The 20,131-nt window shown below is 32.8% G+C and overlaps 1 protein-coding gene across 3 annotated transcripts in view; it reads left to right on the forward strand.

Annotated features, from left to right (window-relative positions):
- rbms1b (RNA binding motif, single stranded interacting protein 1b) overlaps nt 1-17,852 on the forward strand; it is a 70,348-nt gene extending 52,496 nt beyond the window's left edge. For all 3 annotated transcript variants that reach the window (XM_039683480.2, XM_039683481.2, XM_039683482.2), the window contains exons 5-14: nt 224-381; nt 1,808-1,887; nt 4,104-4,219; nt 5,089-5,138; nt 6,382-6,469; nt 6,556-6,606; nt 9,394-9,504; nt 10,752-10,832; nt 12,357-12,435; nt 13,033-17,852. In XM_039683480.2, the coding sequence (XP_039539414.1) occupies nt 224-381; nt 1,808-1,887; nt 4,104-4,219; nt 5,089-5,138; nt 6,382-6,469; nt 6,556-6,606; nt 9,394-9,504; nt 10,752-10,832; nt 12,357-12,428 (807 nt within the window). In that variant the 3' untranslated portion in view covers nt 12,429-12,435; nt 13,033-17,852. The remainder of the gene's footprint in view (nt 1-223; nt 382-1,807; nt 1,888-4,103; nt 4,220-5,088; nt 5,139-6,381; nt 6,470-6,555; nt 6,607-9,393; nt 9,505-10,751; nt 10,833-12,356; nt 12,436-13,032) is intronic.
- Nucleotides 17,853-20,131: the final 2,279 nt, after the last annotated feature.

Genomic DNA, 20,131 nt, shown 5'->3' on the forward strand with positions numbered 1-20,131 from the left:
TAAAGGAGTTTGAAACACACACACACACACACACATATATTATGTAAACACAAACTTTTATTTTGGATGCGATTAATCGTAATTAATCTTTGCACAGCTCTAATAATTTAATTAGAGGTACTTTAAATTTTTGGATTTATGTTACTACCCACCACTGATGATCAGTGAGCAGATAACCAATAAAATGGCACAAGTTTCACAGTATTTGTCTCTTTTCCGACAGCAACAAGAGCAGGACCCCACTAACCTGTACATCTCTAACCTGCCGCTGACCATGGATGAGCAGGAGTTAGAGGCCATGCTGAAGTCTTTCGGACAGGTCGTCTCCACACGCATCCTACGGGACAGCAACGGGGCCAGCCGAGGGGTCGGATTTGCCAGGTGAGGGTCTCGTATCTGAACCCAAATTACCATATCAACTCTATCATTCTTTGTGAATTCCCCGATCATGGTTCAAGACTGTAGCGTCGATCAGGGCACGGGATTCAGACGTCCTGGAAAGCCCCTGGCTTTCTGCCCACCACAACACAAACACTTCAGACCCTCCCATGATTCTTTGTGCCAGTCAGTTGCTTTCAAATATAACTGTGTATCTGACATATCAGCAAGGCAAAGCCAGGAAACTGAACTCTCTGAACTCCTCTTGGTAAATTCATGATACCGTGCAAGTAAAAACTTGCAAAAAAAAAAGTGTTATTCACTTGAGTGAAAAAAGAAATCTGAACTGGTTGAATCAGTGAAGCAAGTTTTTAAATAACAACGATATAAATAACGACAATGGTTTTTAATGATAACACAAAACTATAGTCAATTTTCTAGTAGAACAATTTTCCGCGAGCATAAATAAATAAATAAACAAAACTTGTGTTATGTTGGTTATCATAGCTTCACATATCCAAAAGTTTATGAAAATCTCAATTTCTATACCCTTTTGATGATATTCAATACAAATCTCCATATTTGTTTTGAAATTGATAACAGTGTATTTTTTTGTGGTTAAAATAATCTAGGCACCTAATCATTTTAATTTACATGCTCAAATATAACAAAATATAAAAATAAACAGCAATATTTAGGTACATATATTTTTAAATGCTTTTTAAAAGTTATTTTAGTATAATTGAGAAAAACTATTATAGTTTTTATTAATATTTTAAAAAATATTTTTAGCTATTAGGTTTTAGTCATTTTGTTGCGTTTTTAAAAAATATGTCTTTTTTATTATATATATATATATATAACTAAACCTATATATATATATAATATATAGTTTTAGTTATTTTAGAACATCAAGTTAAACTAAATTAAAATGAGAAATATTGCCTTGGAAGCTAGCTGAAATAAAATAAGTTTTACATTTTATTTTATTTCAGTTAACGTTTATTTTATTTTAAGAAACAAAAATGTATATATATATATATATATATATATATATATATATATATATATATTAGTTTAAGTTTTAGTTAACAACTGGTTCTTTGAACATTCAGTGATGGCATGCATGAATCATTGAATCATTTAAATTGATTCACTAAAATAAACAGTTTGAAGTGATTCACTGAAATGAATCGGTCTTACCAAATCTAAATCTAAATGAAGTTTAAATGAGAGATGCAGTTAAAACCTCTTTGTCTGAACAAGAAAAGAAAGACACCAGCCGTGTTTTAAAAGTAGTGTTATATTTTAAATGTAGCTTTATTAGCTATGCTTCATATGACTTTAACATGTTTGCTGGTGCAGATGATGGGAATGATGTTTGATACTCAAATGTGCAAACCTATAAACCGATAATTTGTTTCTCTAGGATGGAGTCAACAGAGAAATGTGAAGCTGTCATCTCTCACTTCAATGGAAAATTTCTGAAAACACCAGCTGGAGTTATGGGTAAGTGTGTGCCGTTGACTGTAATGGAATTGTTCACGAAAAATGAAAATACTATCATTGTTTGCTCACTGTTTCTTCCACAAAAGATTTCTAAAGAAGATCCTTGCCTCTTTTTTCCCCATATAATACGAGTAAATGATGAAAGATTATCATTTTTGGGTGAACTCCTCCTGTAATGTGTGTTTTATCTCTATTTGTTTGTGCATAAAAGCACAGCGCGGCTCTGTTGGAGCACATTCATTCATTCTCTGGTAATGATTCTCCTCGGATGGCGTCTAAATGGAAACAGGCTTTCGGGCATGTACCAAATGGCTTTCGCACGAATGTAGATTCAGACTTGCTGCACGAAACACTGAAAATCTACAAAGCTGGGTGGAGCTGATGTTCATAATGCTTATTTGATTCGTTTGGGGCTCAAGTGAAAGCAATGTGTGCTAATTTTCTTTGAGTGGAATCTCTGCCTTGCTCTAAGCATTTTAATTGGATTATTAGACTGAAATAGTCTCCACTGACCATGTCAGAAAGGAAGGAAGGGGATTATACGAAGACGGCTTCCACATTAGATTCCTGTTCTCCAAGCATTGTGGGAAAGTCATTGTGGATCGAGCCAGGAAGCCTCTGAGGCTTTAAGACGGAAATCGGCGATGTGTAACTGGTAGAGATTTTGCTGTGCAATTTATGCATTGCATCTACAACTATGAATCATAGGTGCTGAAAATGTATACAGTGGGTTAACCCTAAAACCGTATTCTGGACAAATGTGGGCAAAATAGTTTTGATTTATTTAAAAAAAAAATACTTCCCTTGATCTGAGCGGTACAAGACTTGGCTACTTTTCCTAAGTTTGCCTCCTGAACACACACAATTTTTTTTTTTACTCAATTCTACAATGTTAAGTGGGTGAAAAAAAAACTCTTTAATCTTGTATTTGGGTCAACCCATAGAAATGAATGGGAAAAACTGATTTAGAGCATTCTAAAATAAGCCAAAATAACAGCAAAGTCACTTCATCTTTAGGTTTTAGCTCTAAGAACTTATTGGAATGATATTTTAATGTAGTTAAAAAAAATTAAAAAATAAAACATAAAAATAAGCATAATTTACATTGAAAATATGGTACTTTTTGAAGTAAATAAATTCAAAAATACCCCCCAAATAAAAAAAACACCATAAATGGATAGACAAAACTTTATCGAAGACAGTGATATAACATTTATAATAAATAAAAATTACGATCACACCTGAGTCCTCTGTGCCCACATTTGTCCATAATTACAGGATTAAGGGCTATAAAGTGAATACGGTTTGAGGGCTACGTCAAGACGAGGATGTTGTTTATTAGGCACAACGTTTAGTTTTTCAACTTCAAGTCCATAATCATGAAACATGACATTCAAGAAGAAAAATGCTTGATTGTATGTCAGGGTTTAACTCCTTAGCTGTCACCCCCCTTTTTGAGAATGGGGGTTAAAACGCACTATTCAAACTTAAACGGTTGTAATTCAAGAATGCTTTGAAATATATACAAGTTTGGTCTCGTTTTAAAGGAAACAATCAGCAGATTTTTGCTGAAGTGAAAACACTTAAAAAATTTTAAGTACGAAAAAGATATGTACGTTTAAATTAACAGTAAATCAAATATACTGTACTGTATATTTTTTAATTTATGTAAAATATATATTTTACAAACTATTTTTTTACTTTAAAATTACTATAAAATCAAAGCCATATATCTAACCAAGTTATGTTCCAAATTTGAAGTTGATATCACAAAAATTGATATTTTGTTTAGGCGTAGTACCAAAAATAGCCACCGGGTGCCATTGAATTTCATTGAATTTAGTTGTATACATATAATACATTTCAGTCCAAATATCAGTTCTGTCACAAAATTTGGAACCTTTGAGACAATATGTGTTTTGTCAAGATTAGAAAAGGTTTTGATCATTAATTATGACATCTAATGATGCCCAAAAGGGGAGGAGCCTGGTAAAATAATTTAAAATACAGTTTCTATGGTAACGCAACGTTCAATTATAAAACAGTTTTCACAGGATGAATTCTGAGTGTGTTTAATGTACTTAACATAAAGCTGTCCTACTGTTCCATAACAAAGTGTGTAACGCTCGAGGCATGTCTGCTGTCACACACTGATGGTTCTGAGTGAGCAGTGAGCGTCACGCTGAGAGTTCATGCTCTCCTCTGTGTCTCCACAGCGCCGTCAGAACCCTTGCTGTGCAAGTTTGCGGACGGAGGCCAGAAGAAGCGTCAGAGTCAAAATAAATATGTGCAGAACGGACGAGGCTGGGCCAGAGACGGGGACAGCAGACTCGTGAGTACAGCCGTGTGCATCACCTGCCACAAACACACACACACAGCAGAGATGTTGCACAACGCTGCTCATGTGGGTGTGTGTGTGTTTACACAAGCTACTCTAATACAGTCATATACGTGAGCCACACAAGTGATACTGAGAGTGTGTGTGTGCGTGTCTCTGTGTGTGTACTGTATAACATGTACGATGGCCCCATCAAGCATTTGAACACACACACTCAATGACATCCATGTAATTTTTAAACTTTACTCAGTGTATTTTAGTGGATGATTCACAAGCACAATGTGGCACAACACTTTTTGTTTTGCTTTTTTAACACTTCAAAAACAGCTATGAACTGAATAATGTGATTTTTGTTTTATTTCTCTCTCTCTCTCTCTCTCTCTCTATCTCTCTATCTCTCTATCTCTCTCTCTCTCTCTCAATATAATTTAATTCAAAGGGGCTTTATTGGCATGACAGTTTTTGAAGCAATGTTGCCAAAGCATTATATATTTTATATATATATATATATATAAACATTTAACACAATGTTTGGATATATTTGTGTGTGTGTGTCAGTCACTTACTGCCCCTCAGGTTGTGGCATGTTTGTACATATTGGGCAGCAAGATAAGATTTCTAATTTAGAAATTTCTTTCAGGTCTTGAAATTTGGGATTATATAGTTAAATTAGTTAAAGTAAAGGTTCCTTGTGTCTTTGAACGCTTCACATTTTAGGAGAAAGTGCATCTCTGTCTCAACCTCTCCTGTCAAACAGTGATCACTCGTTCTGTTTTCTTTTGGTTGCCATGATTTTTTTGTGTCTTCCTTTTTCAATTGCCAATTTGTGATCACTGATTTCTCTCTCTCTCTCTCTCTCATAGGCTGGCATGACCCTCACGTACGACCCCACCACCGCTGCTATGCAAAATGGGTACGAGACAATAAGAGTTTAGAAAGAACCAGTGTTACTGTAGTATAGAGTATTATACAACTCCTGGAAAAAATTATGCAATCAACACACTTAGAGGATGTTCACCCAGATTATAGCAAATAAACAACATAAAAATTACACAAAAAAAGGTTTTGTTCAAATCCACTTAAATTTTTTTATTATTACTTGGATTAATTCCATACTTTTTTGCTCTACTTGCTCTGGGAAATTAATAAAATTAATAAAAAAGAAGTGGATTTGTGTGAGGTATGTTTCATGAAGCCAGAATGTTAAGTTATTGAGCAAAACCTTTTGGTGTCATATGTGTGATTTGTTAGTTTACTATAAAGTAACTAAAAATTCTGAGTGAACATCCATTTTTGCCAGGGATTGTAGTATTTATGAATTTTTTTTAAATTAGCTTGTATTTGTATATTTTCAGCTTTCATTTTAATTCTAGTTTATTCGTGTTCAGCGCGGATTGTGTTCATCCGCGCTGTGCCGTGCCGAAGCACAACTCACGTAAAGTTGATAATTCCGTGAAACAGAGATGGCGACAAAGAGGAAAAACTGCGAACTGCAGCTTTAACAATAACAAAACAATTCTTAATATTATTTTTTATTTTATTTTTTATTTTTCATATAGTTGCCATGGCACAATTTCAAAAATAAAATTATATATATATATATACATTTTTCATCTAATATTTATATATATTTTTTTATTTCAGCTTTATTCCAATAAATGAGTTATTTTCAATGAATACATTTTTGTTTTAGTTACCAATAACCACACTGGAGAGAGCATGCACAGATACTACAAATGCTTGAACGTTTTTAGTTGAGTAAAATAGTCAAGTATTATATACTTATACATATTAATACTTGATCGAATTATATTTACAAATATTTATATAACAGAAAGTATCTTAAGGTAGCATGCTCATACTATATTCATAATATTGCACAGCCTCACACACATACAGGTGAAACTCGAAAAATTTGAATGTATTTCAGTAGTTCAAATTAAAAGGTGAAACTAATATATTTAGTATATATTACTATATACATTTCAGAGGGCTGAAATTTCTGTATTTAAAATCCTTTTTTTATTGATATCATGTAATATTCAAATTTTCTGAGATTTTGAATTCATCATTGAAATTATAACTTTTGCACGATATTCTAATGTTTCGATTTTCACCTGTTTTTGCCTAAATATGCCCTTTTCATCTCTCTGCAGATTCTATCCGACCGCCTACAGTATTACAAACAGAATGATCACACAGACGCCCATGTCTCCATACATCTCCCCTGTGTCCACATACCAGGTAACACACATTATGCAGAGCGATCGAGGTCTCAGAGAAGTGGATGCGTCAGAACTGTCTTAAGGGACTGTGTTTGTATCGTTCAGGTCCAGAATCCATCCTGGGTCACCCATCAGCCGTACATCATGCAGCATCCGGTGAGTCTGATCACTGCCTGTCTCTCATGATCCGTCTCAACAGTGTGTGTGTGTGTGTGTGGGAGATCTACACTTGAACTGCTCATAGTGTGGGTGACGTCGACAGAGAGTCTACTAAAGCAGCAAACCACATCAAAATGAACAAACTTATGCCAAATAATATAGTTAATAAGTCTAACCGTAGGAACATCAATATTGGACAGCATTGCTCATCCAAACAGAATTAAGAGACTAGCTTCTATTTATAAAGAAATATATACATTTATGCGCGGCACTATTAATTTAATAGCCTATTTTATCATTTTATATATTTTTTTTTCTAACACTTTACAACAAGTTTGTATTAGTTAAGGTTAGTTAATGCATCAACTGACAATGAGCAATACATTCGTGACAGTATTTCTACATCTTTGTTAACATTACTATTATAAATACAACTAATCTTAACAGATACAACTTTTGATTTGAATCAGATATTAGTGAATGTTGAGATTAGCATAACAAATGCTTAAGAAATATTTTTAATTGTTAGTTCTTATTACCTAGTGTAGTTAACTATGAAACCTTACATTAAATTGTATTTCACATTTTTTTAATTATCATAATTTTTTATTATAATAATTATTATATATAATAATATTATATATTAATATAATCATTAATATTAATTAATGAATTAATATTATTCATATAATAATAAATATTATAATAATAATTATATTTTTTTATTATAAAATTATTATATATAATAATTATTATAATAAAAAATATATTATATATATATATATATATATATTATAATTATTATTTAATTATTATAATTTATTATTATAATTTTATTTTAATATTTTACTTTTGATTATTTGTTTTAGTTTATTTTATAATAAAATAAAATGTATAATAAAAAATATTATAATATTATTATATATAATAATTATTATAATAAAAAAATATATTTTATATATATATATATATATATATTATAATTATTATTTAATTATTATAATGTATTATTATAATTTTATTTTAATATTTTACTTTTGATTATTTATTTTAGTTTATTTTTTAATAAAATAAAATGTTGTTGTTGATAAAAATACCATTTATATGTCAAAGCTCTGCTGGAGATACGTCTATAGCTGTATGTTGTCTTATGAACGACCAGTAAACAATTAGTAATTAAACAGATTTAAGTTTTCATAACGCTTTATCATCATTACTTTGAAAAAGAACACAGTTGGACATCATAAGTCATCAGACGGTCATGAATATATCAGTCTGTAAATAACGTACAAAAACAGACCCATTCATTTTTGTCAATTATTTCCATTCTGTCATTTGAGAAGCTGCTTTTAGGAGCAAATTTGCCTAGAACAACATAAAAGTTCACATTCGGTCCCTGATGCGTGACGTGTGCTTCCTACTCTTGAAGAGCAGCAGCCGCCACGGTTGTGCAGGAAACACTGCTGTGTGTGTGTGTATGTGTGTAACACTAATTCACACCCTGATGCTGTAGTACAGTGTCGTTGAATTCCACGCCAGCATAAAGAACCTTAAGTGTGTGTGTGTGTGTGTGTGAGAGATCAGTAATGATCAGATTTCAGGTAATAAGTGAAGCTCAGCTGCCTGAATGACACATCAAACAGGAAGAGACTCTATGTGTGTTTTTTTCTATTTGAGTGGGTGTGTATAATGTACATAAGTAATGTGTGGTGTAATGGGTTTATGAGTCAGTGCGTATAGAGCTGAGTGCCGTGGATCATCAATGCGGAAACTGTGGCATTTAAAGGCCAGTAATGGCATTGATGGCTCATAGCTCTTAAATATACTGACTCTGACTCACAGCGTAAGAAAGCAGGACTCATCACACACACACCCCAGACAGACCCCGGGCACACACCACCAATACACTTCAGATGCCTCACACTCTCATTTACTTCATATTAAACATCAAAAACCATCATCTGTCATACATTTCAAAGAAAACCATGGGATTACCACGATCTGTTTGGTGCTTGTTTTTTTACTGAACATTATTATTTATTAAAAGCACAGCAGTGAAAATTAGCAAAAAAACAGTTTTTACTTATGCTTATTTATTTAAGTAAATATAATTTATTGAAGTAAAACATTTTTTTTAAATAATTAAAAGTATTAATTTTACTTAAATGTACTTATTTGGGTATACTTACCCAAATACGTAAGTTCCTCATTTCCAACTTTTTTTTTTCTTTGAGGGAATTATATTATTTATTAATTTTTTTACAACATTTTATTTGTCAAACATTATGAAGACATGAATAGTGTGAATAGTAATTGTGATTTTTCCAGTACAAAGTTAAATTTCTATTAAAACCTAATATTTATATTTTAGTTTTATTTCAAATAATGATTTTTAATCATTTTTGTTAAAACAATAAAAACTCTAGAAAGAGCAAATCAGCAAATTCATACTGCAAACGCTTAAATATATATATTCGAGTTTATTTCAGTTAGTTGCAATGTTTTTTATATACTTCATTTAATATGTATCATTTTTCTTTTATTTCAGCGTTATTTCAATTAATGATTTATTTCAATTAATTTCAATCATTTTCGTTTCCTTTTGAAAAGAGCACGCAGATCAGCAAATTCTTTTGCTTGAAAATACATAGTACACACATATTGAGTAAAATAGTCAAGCATTATTTATTTTATTTTATAAAATGGGCCGATTATGAAAGGAAGTGTATATATGTGGATATGTTATAAGTGCATAAATGTAACGTAATGTCCGTTCCCTCATAGGGAGCAGTGATATCGCCCTCTATAGATCACTCCATGTCTCTGCAGCCCACGTCCATGATGAGTCCTCTCACTCAGCAGATGGGTCACCTCTCTCTGGGCAGCGCAGGAACAGTGAGTGCAAATCAACACTTCTCACACTACAGTCTCATACGTGTTGCTTTGTTTCTTCAAAATCTGCTAATATAAAGCACTTGCAGCTGTTTATTAAAGGAAAATCATAATAATCGTGGTTGACAAATGAAACTTCTGAGGAAAAATACATTAAGTTACATACAGCACAATTTAAGACCCAGACATCAAAATTCAAGATTTTTAAGGTAGTATTTCCAAATTAATAAATGTAATGCTTTTAAGGCTTTTTAATTTTGTATTTAAGACATCGTTAAAACAGTGACTCAACCTTAAGTTTATCAGGCGACGAGAATACTTTTTAATATTATTGCACTATAAAATTTTCCAACATAAAAGTTTGTTAAATGGAGTAGTTCACTTTTAAAAAACATTTGCTGAAAATTTACTCACCCCCATGTCATCAAAGATGTCCATGTCTTTCTTTCTTCAGTCGAAAAGAAATTAAGGTTTTTGATGAAAACATTCCAGGATTTTCTCCATATAATGGACTTCAATGGGGACCAAACAGTTCAAGGTCCAAATGAGAGTTTCAGTGCAGCTTCAAAGGGCTTTAAACGATTCCAGACGATGAATAAGCGTCTTATCAAGCGAGATGATCGCTCATTTCAAAAATAAAAAAAACAGTTTGAGTTTTATAAGCACAAATGCTCGCTTTGCTCTGTTCTGTGATGCACGTTCGTGACTCTCCTGTTCGATCTAGTTCATCAAAATTAACAAATATTTTTTCGAGTCATTTCGTTTGTTGAATGAACGAAATGACCCGAAAAAAGATTTGTTCAATTTTTCAAGCTGCACTGAAACTCTCATTTGGACCTTGAACCGTTTGGACCCCATTGAAGTCCATTATATGGAGAAAATCCTGGAATGTTTTCATCAAAAACCTTAATTTGTTTTCGACTGAAGAAAGAAAGACATGGACATCTTGGATGGCATGAGGGTGAGTAAATAATCAGCAAAAGTCCTTTAACAATCTTTTATGTTGGAAATTTTTTTTTAGTGCAATAATATTTTGGGGGGTTACACTGATTCTGCATATAATGGCCAAACGCTGCAAAACAATGTATAAGCCTATATTTAAACATATACAGGCCAGACATGGAACCAAATACACAAACCGCTGACAGAATGAGAGCACAAAACACTACAGCAGCAAAGTGTGCAGGTTTGTAGGAGCAAATGTTGATGTTTTTTCTGTGTGTGTGTGTGTGTGTGTGTGTCTCCTGTAGTATATGCCAGCCAGTCAAGCTCTCCAGGGGCAGTACATCCCTCCATACACTCACATGCAGACCACCGCAGTCTCAGTCGAGGTGGGTTCATGTCCACACACACTTTCCCCAGACACAGATTTAATCTCGTCCTGTACTCGAGAACTTTCTGAATTCACAATCACCATAAATGGAGAAAAGTTCGAGAACAGACTGGGCTTGTGCAATCGTGCTGAAATGTTCTTGAGTGTCAACAACATGTCCAGGGAATGTTTCCAAAATCAAACAAAAGAAATACAAAAAAAATATTTTGCTCACTTGTCTTTAGAGCTATTGATTATCTTCATGACAATGAAGCACATTCTCCCAATTATGATGCATAATCATAACAATAACAATAAGTATTTATACATTAGGGTAGTATTTTGTGTATTGCCTTTAATTTATGCAATGATAAATATTTTTGAATATGAATTATACAATTGTTGATTAATTAAAATTATATAATTAATATATATGATAAAGTATTGTATAGTAGAGCCCGACCGATAAAGGATTTTGAAGGCCGATACCGATACAAATATTTTTTGGTTTTAAAATCCGATATGCCGATATATCGGCCGATATTTTATTTATTTTTTTCGAAACGCACAACAAAACATCAACAGATTTCCTTAACATAGTTATTTGTAGTTATTTATGAGTTTTAACTAAAATATTATGATCATGCATTTTAAAAAGAAACTTGTTTCTTTTATTGTCACAACAGAACAGACTGATGATAGTGGCATTAGCTAGCTTTATGGTTAGCTAGTCTATGATGAGCCATAATTTAGCAATGGATAACGTCATACTGCAAATTGTAAAACATACATTTTCAATATAACAGGCCGAGGAGAGATGAGACGTCTCATTGCTATAACTGTCACCCGCTATTAAAGAAATACTTCAGTCACATTGTCAAAAGTTAAAAGGACAGTCAGTCAACTACTCTGTAACAACGTAACATAATTATTACTAACTAATTCCGCTTCACTCTCGGCTTATTTAACAGCAAATCTGGATATGATAGTCACAAATTTAGTCATGCTTATTTGAGTTAAGAGAACTGATGGGGATGTTCTTTTAATTGTTATTCAAGCAACGTATGTCTCGTCACCAACTCAACGAGTGTTGCCAACAGGGACGGTGTAGAGCGCCCTCTGGTGGACAATCTATAAAACTCCAACACTCATGACATGGTTCAAGCGTGTTTCATCCGTTTTAATTTTATTTTTGAAATATTCATTTATCGGCCATTATAACTGCCGATACCGATAGTTTGGAAAATGCCTAATATCGGCCGATAATATCGGTCTGGCTCTATTGTATAGTAATAGTATTATTTTTGCCGAATGGGAAACCTATTATGTTGTTTGTTTTTCAGTGACATGAGCATGTTTTTGTGACATTCATCCATTAGCGCATGTTAATTGCCTTCAAAATAATAAGCGAAATATGCAGTGGAAAAATTTCACTGATTTATATTATATTAGTGCTTCAGATCTCTGTTCTGATTTCAGCTTGTATGATGACATTGATTTGGTGCCTAAATGTGAGAAATTGAAGCATGATGTTTTGTTGCAGGAGAACAGTCCACAACCTCAGGTGGATTCGTCCAGTGATCATTCACCTTATACCTATCAGCAGGCCAAGTGATGAAGAGGTACGATCACTCACATCTTTCACTGTTGATCTCTACACACGTATACATCATGTACCGGCTCGTGTGTCATTTTACCGTACGCTTTCGAATATCGAATCCACTGAGATTTTCCTATAAACCATTTAAACAAAGGCGGACAAAGTACACAGCTTTGTTACTTGAGTAAAAGTACAGATACTTTTGGAAAATACATTATTATACATTTTGGTGATGGGAAGTTTAAAATGTTTTTGAAAGAAGTGTATTCTGCTCACCAAGTCTGCATTTAATTTGATGAAACATGCAATTAAAACAATATTATTACCTTTTAAAATAATTCTTTCCAATATAGTAAAATGTAGTTTATTCCTGTGATTACTCCAGTCTTCAGTCACATGATCATTCAAATATGCTGATTTGATGATCATTTATGATAAACATTTATATATGCTTCTTCATAGTCTTTATTTCCGAATTATTTGACAAATAAATAGAATTTCATTTGAAACCAAAATCTTTTATAAGATTCTAAATGTCAATTTTGATCAGCTAAACAACAAACGTCTTCCTTTCTTTCTAATCAAACTGTTGATTTGAAGTTTTCTGCTTCACTTCTAGGGTTGAGAGAGAAGGAGACGACTGCTAAATCAATAACAGCTTCCTTTGAAGGACCGGCTCTACCGACGAATCGACATTTTGCACAGGTTCTACGACGAGTTCCTTGGTTTTCTAATAAAACTACTTCAACTATTTTGGTATAAGTTCCATTAGGTGCAAATCAAGGATTCATTTCATCAGAGGATGCTAACAAAGAGAAATGGCAAGAAAAGAAAAAGAAAAGTTTTATTTTAATAAGGAAACTGATTATTTTTTACCAAGGATTGTCACATAGATGCAGGAACTTCAATGTGCATGGATATTATTCTTGTTTCTATGATTTGAGATTTGTTTTTTTTTCTCTCTCTCTCTCTTCTTTTGTATGTTTGTTCTTAGAGATTTGTCAGCCGGACATCCTGAGAAAGATGCGTTTGTGCTTGCGGTGTGAGTGTCGTTGATGTGTTTTTCTGTCGTGTGCTGACCGATCTGTCCGTCTTCTACGATTTGCCTTAAACTCTTTCCCGTACGGTAGCCGAAGGGTGGCTCCTGCCTTGTAAATCAGCTGAATAGGGCTTTTTTAGCATCTCGCAAAAAGGAAAAATTTCGCTGCGCTTGGATTTTGGATTTCGGTGTTTTGCTTTTTCGGATCTTACCGTTTCGAGTGACGACATTGATGGAGTTTTCATAGGATTTAATGTTTTTATAATCAGAGGTCATGATCCTTTGGTTGTTTGAATGTGGTAGAAATTCTGCTGAACGATCACATTTTTGATAATTGCCTTTTACTTTCGTTTATAAATCTCGGTGTTGTAGATTAGCTTTAGATGAACTCGTGTGGGAGGGGGAGGAGCTTTGACTCGTATTCTAATTTTGGGGGCGGGAGGGAGGCGTGGCCTGTCAGTCAGACTGAAAATCGTGAACGTGTGCTCGATTATAGCAGGCGAACGAATCTCGAGTTTTTGCGCTTTCTCTCGAGACGGGCCACGCTGACACTTTTTAACAGGCTAGATTGCAGTTCTGGAGAATGTGCCTTCTTTGTACATATGCATTCAGCTGTCTTCAGTCTTCGAGGCGCGGACACCGATGGCGTGAAGGACGATTTGGATCCAGCGAGTGCCACAAACTAAACGAAAACATCACTACAGAGCAGAGACAACTGAAACTGAAACGTGGAACGAGGACAAGTTGTGTTTTAATCACCCTAGTGAGCTGCCTTCTAAGGGAGCATCATAATTATTTGTAAATCATACAGATAGACTACAGGAGAGTTTTGCATTGGCATGTTGCAGTAAAGATACAAAATTAGATTAGAATCAATTATTTTTAGCCATGATTTCTGTAAAAATGAATATGCTTTATCTAATCAATAAAAATGTGGCAACAGATTACAAGCAATATAATTTATTAAATTGAACAAATTAGAATTGAGTAATAGTTAATCAAATTAATATTCTAATTAATTCTAATTTGTACAATTTAATTAATAATATTGCTTGTAATATGTTGCCACAATTTTATTGATTAGATAAGCATATTATTTTTTTCAGTGAACTCGAAATGCATTATGGGATTGCCTTCTCAATGAAGGATTTATATGATGCTTCGCTTACTGCCGTATTTCTCCATAAATTATTCCGGTAAATGAACTGATACATTTGCAAATATTATAAACACAATGAACATCTTTAAATTTAATGGTATTCAGAGCAGAACAAAACACAAGTATAAAATAAATAATTGTTTATATCGCGATTAATCGCATCCAAAATAAAAGTTTGTGTTTACATAATATATGTGGGTGCACTGTGTATAATTATTTTGTATATATACATATATATAAATACACACAAATGCATGTATATTTAAGAAAAAAATATTATTTATATTTATATAAAATATAAATTATATATAAATATATACACAGTATATACATCTTAAATATATACAAGCATGTGTGTGTATTTATATATGCAAAATAATTATACACAGTGCACCCACATATATTATGTATATGTACACTTTTATTTTGGATGCGATTAATCGTTTGACAATATTGTGCATTCATTATAAACAACATTTAGAATTAAAAACACTGAAATATTTTGCGAATTTGACTTCATGAAATCGATATTTTTTATGGAATATCGCCGTCTTTGTTATAAATTGATTATCCGTGCACATCTTGAATCAGAACATCTTCCCCTCCCACTTGCAGCTTCTCTGATGACGAGGGCGGGGCAACCTGTCACTCGCATGAGATCAGCCAATAGCAAACCACAACCATCCAATCAATTCCCCACTGACACAATCAAGCCCCGCCTACTGTACACGTTGGAAGAAAAGACGAGCGTAACATTAACTGCATTGTTTCAGATGATAAAAACGTGACTTATTCGGGAAATACGAAAGCAGCTCACTAGGTTTTAGGACACGCTTTTGGAACAATAATCGCAACGTTTTTATTTTCTTCTGAACTCACGATATATTTTAGTAAGGCTTTATTCATTAATTTGTCTTCCAAAAGACTGTGTTTTTGACCTGGTGGGTCTTGTTGACCGGTTATCTACCTCAGAGTTTTGTTGTCCTCTGTTTTAATTGGTCGGGCTAGCAGGTTCAGCCCGCCCCTCCAGACCAAACGGGCCGCTCAGGAGCTGTCCATGTACACTTGATTTCTGTCAGGTTTTTTCTTTTCAGATACTTTGGTCCTTTTCTTCTTCTTCTTCTTCAAACAAAAAGTTTTTTTATTATTATTATTATTGTTGTTATCATTATAAGGAAAGTTGTGCGTTTGTTTTAGTGTCGTTTAGCGTTCAGATTCATCGTTTCGAAAGCAAAAAACAATGCTGCTTTTCATCACAAGATATTCCAGTAGTCCATAGGAGGTAGACAAGAAAGCGTGCGCGAGAGAGAGAGAGAGAGAGAGAGAGAGAGAGAGAGAGAGGGAAAGAGAGAGAGAAACCGCGATGCTGAAAGTTGCAAGACATCACTGTGGTATGAAGCCCATTTACCACACATAACACAAAAATAGGTAACGTTTTATTTTAAGGTGGCGTAGTTACACGTTACTACATGTACTAACTATAGTAAAAACTGTAAATTATGCATAATAATAATGCATAAGTAACTAACCTTAACCATAACTCTGTAGTAATGTAGTTCATTTAATATTACTCAGTATTTATTTGAGGAAGTACAACGTAACAACGACGTCTTAAAATAAAGGTTTACAGGGTACTTGCTACAGAGTTACGGTTAAAGTTTGCATGTAATTATGCTCAATTTAAAGTTATTACTACAGTAACTACATGTACTATATTGTTACAAAAAAATCATGTTTTGGTATAAAAAGTTAAATTATGATTTAAAAAGTCATTTATGATCTCTAAAAGTCGTAATTATGACTCTCAATTTTGAGATGAAAAGATAAATTAATACTTAAGTCAAAATTATGACTTTAACTACATGTAACAAGGACTAAATTGCTACTAAATTAAATGTAACAAAAAATCATGTTCTGGATAAATCATATTTTTGGCATAAAAAGTTAAATTATGATTTAGAAAGTCATTTATTATTTCAAAGTCGTAATTATGACTGTCAGTTTTGAGATGAAAAGATAAATTAGTACTTAAGTCAAAATTGTGATTTAAACTACATGTAACAAGGACTAAAATGTTACAAAGAATTATGTTCTGGATAAATCATATTTTTTGGTATAAAAAGTTAAATTATGATTTAAAAAGTCATTTATGATTTTTAAAAGTCGTAATTACGACTGTCAATTTTGAGATGAAAAGATAAGTTAATACTTAAGTCAAAATTATGACTTAAAAACTACATGTAACAAGGACCAAATTACTACTAAATTAAATGTAACAAAGAGTTATGTTCTGAATAAATCATATTTTTTGGCATAAAAAGTTAAATTATTATTTAAAAAGTCATTTATTATTTTTAAAAGTCGTAATTATGACTGTCAATTTTGAGATGAAAAGATAAATTAGTACTTAAGTCAAAATTATGACTTAAAAAGTTGACGTACTAAGTTGAAATTTTTGAAAAGACTTTTAATCAGAATTATTTCAACATTTCAAAATCAAAATAATTTTTAAATCTCTCTCAGTATCATAAGTTTGACTTTTTTATCTCGTAATTATGACTTGTGTAATAATTATGATTTACCGAAGCATGTTTTTTTTGTCTTATGCGTCAGAAATGGGCTTCCATACTATTGCTTTCAGACCGAGTCCAGACAGAGTTTTAACGGCGTATCCGTGGTGCTCAGCTCACAGCCGAGTCCATTCTTGACGTGTGTGTGTGTGTGTGTGTGTGTGTGTGTGGCAGCGAGTGTGTTTCTGTGGAGTTCTTGTGTGGCTCATGCTGCTAGTAACATCTGAATCCGAAGTGCCAATCTGTGTCTGGGTCAAAGAGTTGAAAAGAGTTGTTGTGCAGAGAGAAATTGCTCATGAATATGAAAAATCATGTACTAGACAGCCATTAAGTTATATGAAAAAAAAGTAATAATTTATGAAGAGAGAAGTTTTGTACAGACTGTTTGAAAAAAATAAAAACAATAAAAAGATTTTCATAGAGATATCTATACGAGAGTTGATTTTGTAATTTCTTTCTCTCTGTTGTACGTGCCACACGCTTGCCAGTGGTATCTTGTACGTCCGGTTTATCAGAAACCTTCCTCTGTATATTTTCTTTTGTTTTCTGGAGTGTTTGTTGAAGCCAAAAAAAGCTCTTTTTCTCCCCTTTGTTTTTAGTAGATTGTTAATTAAGCTTTATTTCTGTTCATTTCTTTGAGATTTTTTGAATAAAAACACATTTTTGTTTTATTCATGTTGTCATTCATTCACCTGAAGCATGCACTACTGTAATGATATTTTTTATGGTATTTTCTTTAGATAATATTCAAAGTAAATAATGCCAGAACTGTCCTTTTTAGGGTTAGTTCGCCCAAAAATGAAAATGATGTCATTATTGACTCCCCCCTCATGCGGCGAGTCATTAATGATGACATCATTTTCATTTTTGGTGAACTATCCCTTTAAGTTGCCTGCTGTTTACCACGTGACCAGTGTGGCCCTCTCAGCAGTACTTGACTTTGACCAGCAGGTGTCAGTGTCTCCGTGAAAAGCTCATTTGTTAGTGCCTTTCGTATCGTCACTTTTCCAGAGACATGAAAGAGCAGAAGCTCCTATTTGTGGTCCATTAGAGCACCTGTACTCGCTGTGGACTATTATTCAGTAACATATGGACACAAGAATAAGGTTAAAAATGTGTTCAAAGAATCAAACACTGTGATAACAGGCTCCAATTGTTCACTCAGATGTTAATTTATATATCTAAACAAGACAAAGCCAACACATGTACACAAACGCTCCAGGTAAGTGATTCACGTAAATCTCTCTCTCTTAAAATTGTCAATAAAAGAAAGTAAATTCAAGCAAAATAGTTGGTCATAAAATACAGTTTGATATGGTCTTTTACAAATTTAACAAACCTTGATAAATGAGAGAGAAAGACAAGAGTGGTTATTCAATCGGTCCTCTGTGTTGTGTATATTATTCATTACAGTTCTATATGAATATAGAAATATTTTGCTGTGTGCGTGTGTGGAGAGTTATGGAAATACAGTTTTTGCACTGTATGAATTAAATTATTAAAAAACCCTGAAGAAAAAGTTCATTTGAATAATAAATGATCTACTTTTGTATACTATACTAATTTCTAATACACTGAATATGTATATAATTACAGATAATTGTAATTATAATATATAAATACATATAATTATGTATTATTTATATACTATTGTAGTATTTATGAATATTTTTTATTTATCTTTAATTTAATTTTACCATTCTATTTCATCAGAAACGATCTTAAAACAGGGATTTAATTGTAAAATACCGAACTTGCATCAGTCCATGCAGCGAGAGCGCCATCTAAAGGCCGCGTCTGAGATCCACACCAAATATTGCTTTGGTTTGGCAACTAACTAAAAATCAATGTTTAAGTTGAAGTACTAAAATGACTATTAAATAATATCTATAAGTGATTATAGAACAAAGTTTTTGTTTCGTAAAAACGCGTTTGAAACTAAATATTTTAGGCTATTTTTCTTTGCTTTTTATGTTCTGAGAACAGGTTTTTAAAGACATACTCGACCTAATAAGGTTCACAAAGTAGACTATCCCCAAAATCTTTAAAAATGTGAAGAAGAATATCTCAGCACGATGAGCTGGCAATGATCACAGACACACATTTATTTTATTAATGTTATTATTATTCCACAGACGCCTGGTCAGTTGAGAAAGTACTAGTTTCTTTAAACAACTGTAACTCTGTTTATTTTTGCACTAAGTGTCTCAGACTTTGATATATAATATTCATCATAATATTTCTATGTGTGCCTGCTTAAAATGACAGCTTATTTAGGCTAATAAAGTTTCCTTTAAAATTTTACGTAGGCCTATTCCTAAACCGAAAAAGATGAAAACATGAATACATTTATCTATTTTTTACATTAATAAATTTAATTTTTCATGGCATAGGCCTGATTAATGACGTCCCCATCTTATTTCATTTAACGTTTAATTTAAAATGGTAAACATCTGGAAAAATATTTTCATATGCATGTCCTTTTGATTAAGAAGATTCAACATTTTTTTAATGTATTTTATTATTAGAATTTTTATTACGTAACTTTAAAAAATGAACTTTAAAGCAAACAAGCACTAAAGGCCTATCATCTCTGTGTTCAGTCAGACAGGTGTTTTATCCGATTGTATGATGGTGTGAGTTCACTGTAGTCACGTAGCCTAAATTCCTGTGGGATTTGATGGCTCGAGGCTCTTTAGTCTAGTTAACAGTGCCAAAATAATATCTGAAAGGTCATCGGTCATCTATCTGTGCTTTAATATACAGTAATACAACTTAATAATGCACAAAATCTACGCTTAGCTACATAGCAACACCATTACAAAACTAGAAACAATGCATTTAACCCCTAACTAACCAAGTTAAATTATTGTTGTGTGTGTGTGTGTGTGTGTGTGTGTGTGTGTGTGTGTGTGTGTGTGTGTGTGTGTGTGTGTGTGTGTGTGTGTGT

Source organism: Pimephales promelas, chromosome 7 (assembly GCF_988280905.1).
Source record: "Pimephales promelas chromosome 7, fPimPro1.hap1.1, whole genome shotgun sequence".
Taxonomy (NCBI): domain Eukaryota; kingdom Metazoa; phylum Chordata; class Actinopteri; order Cypriniformes; family Leuciscidae; genus Pimephales; species Pimephales promelas.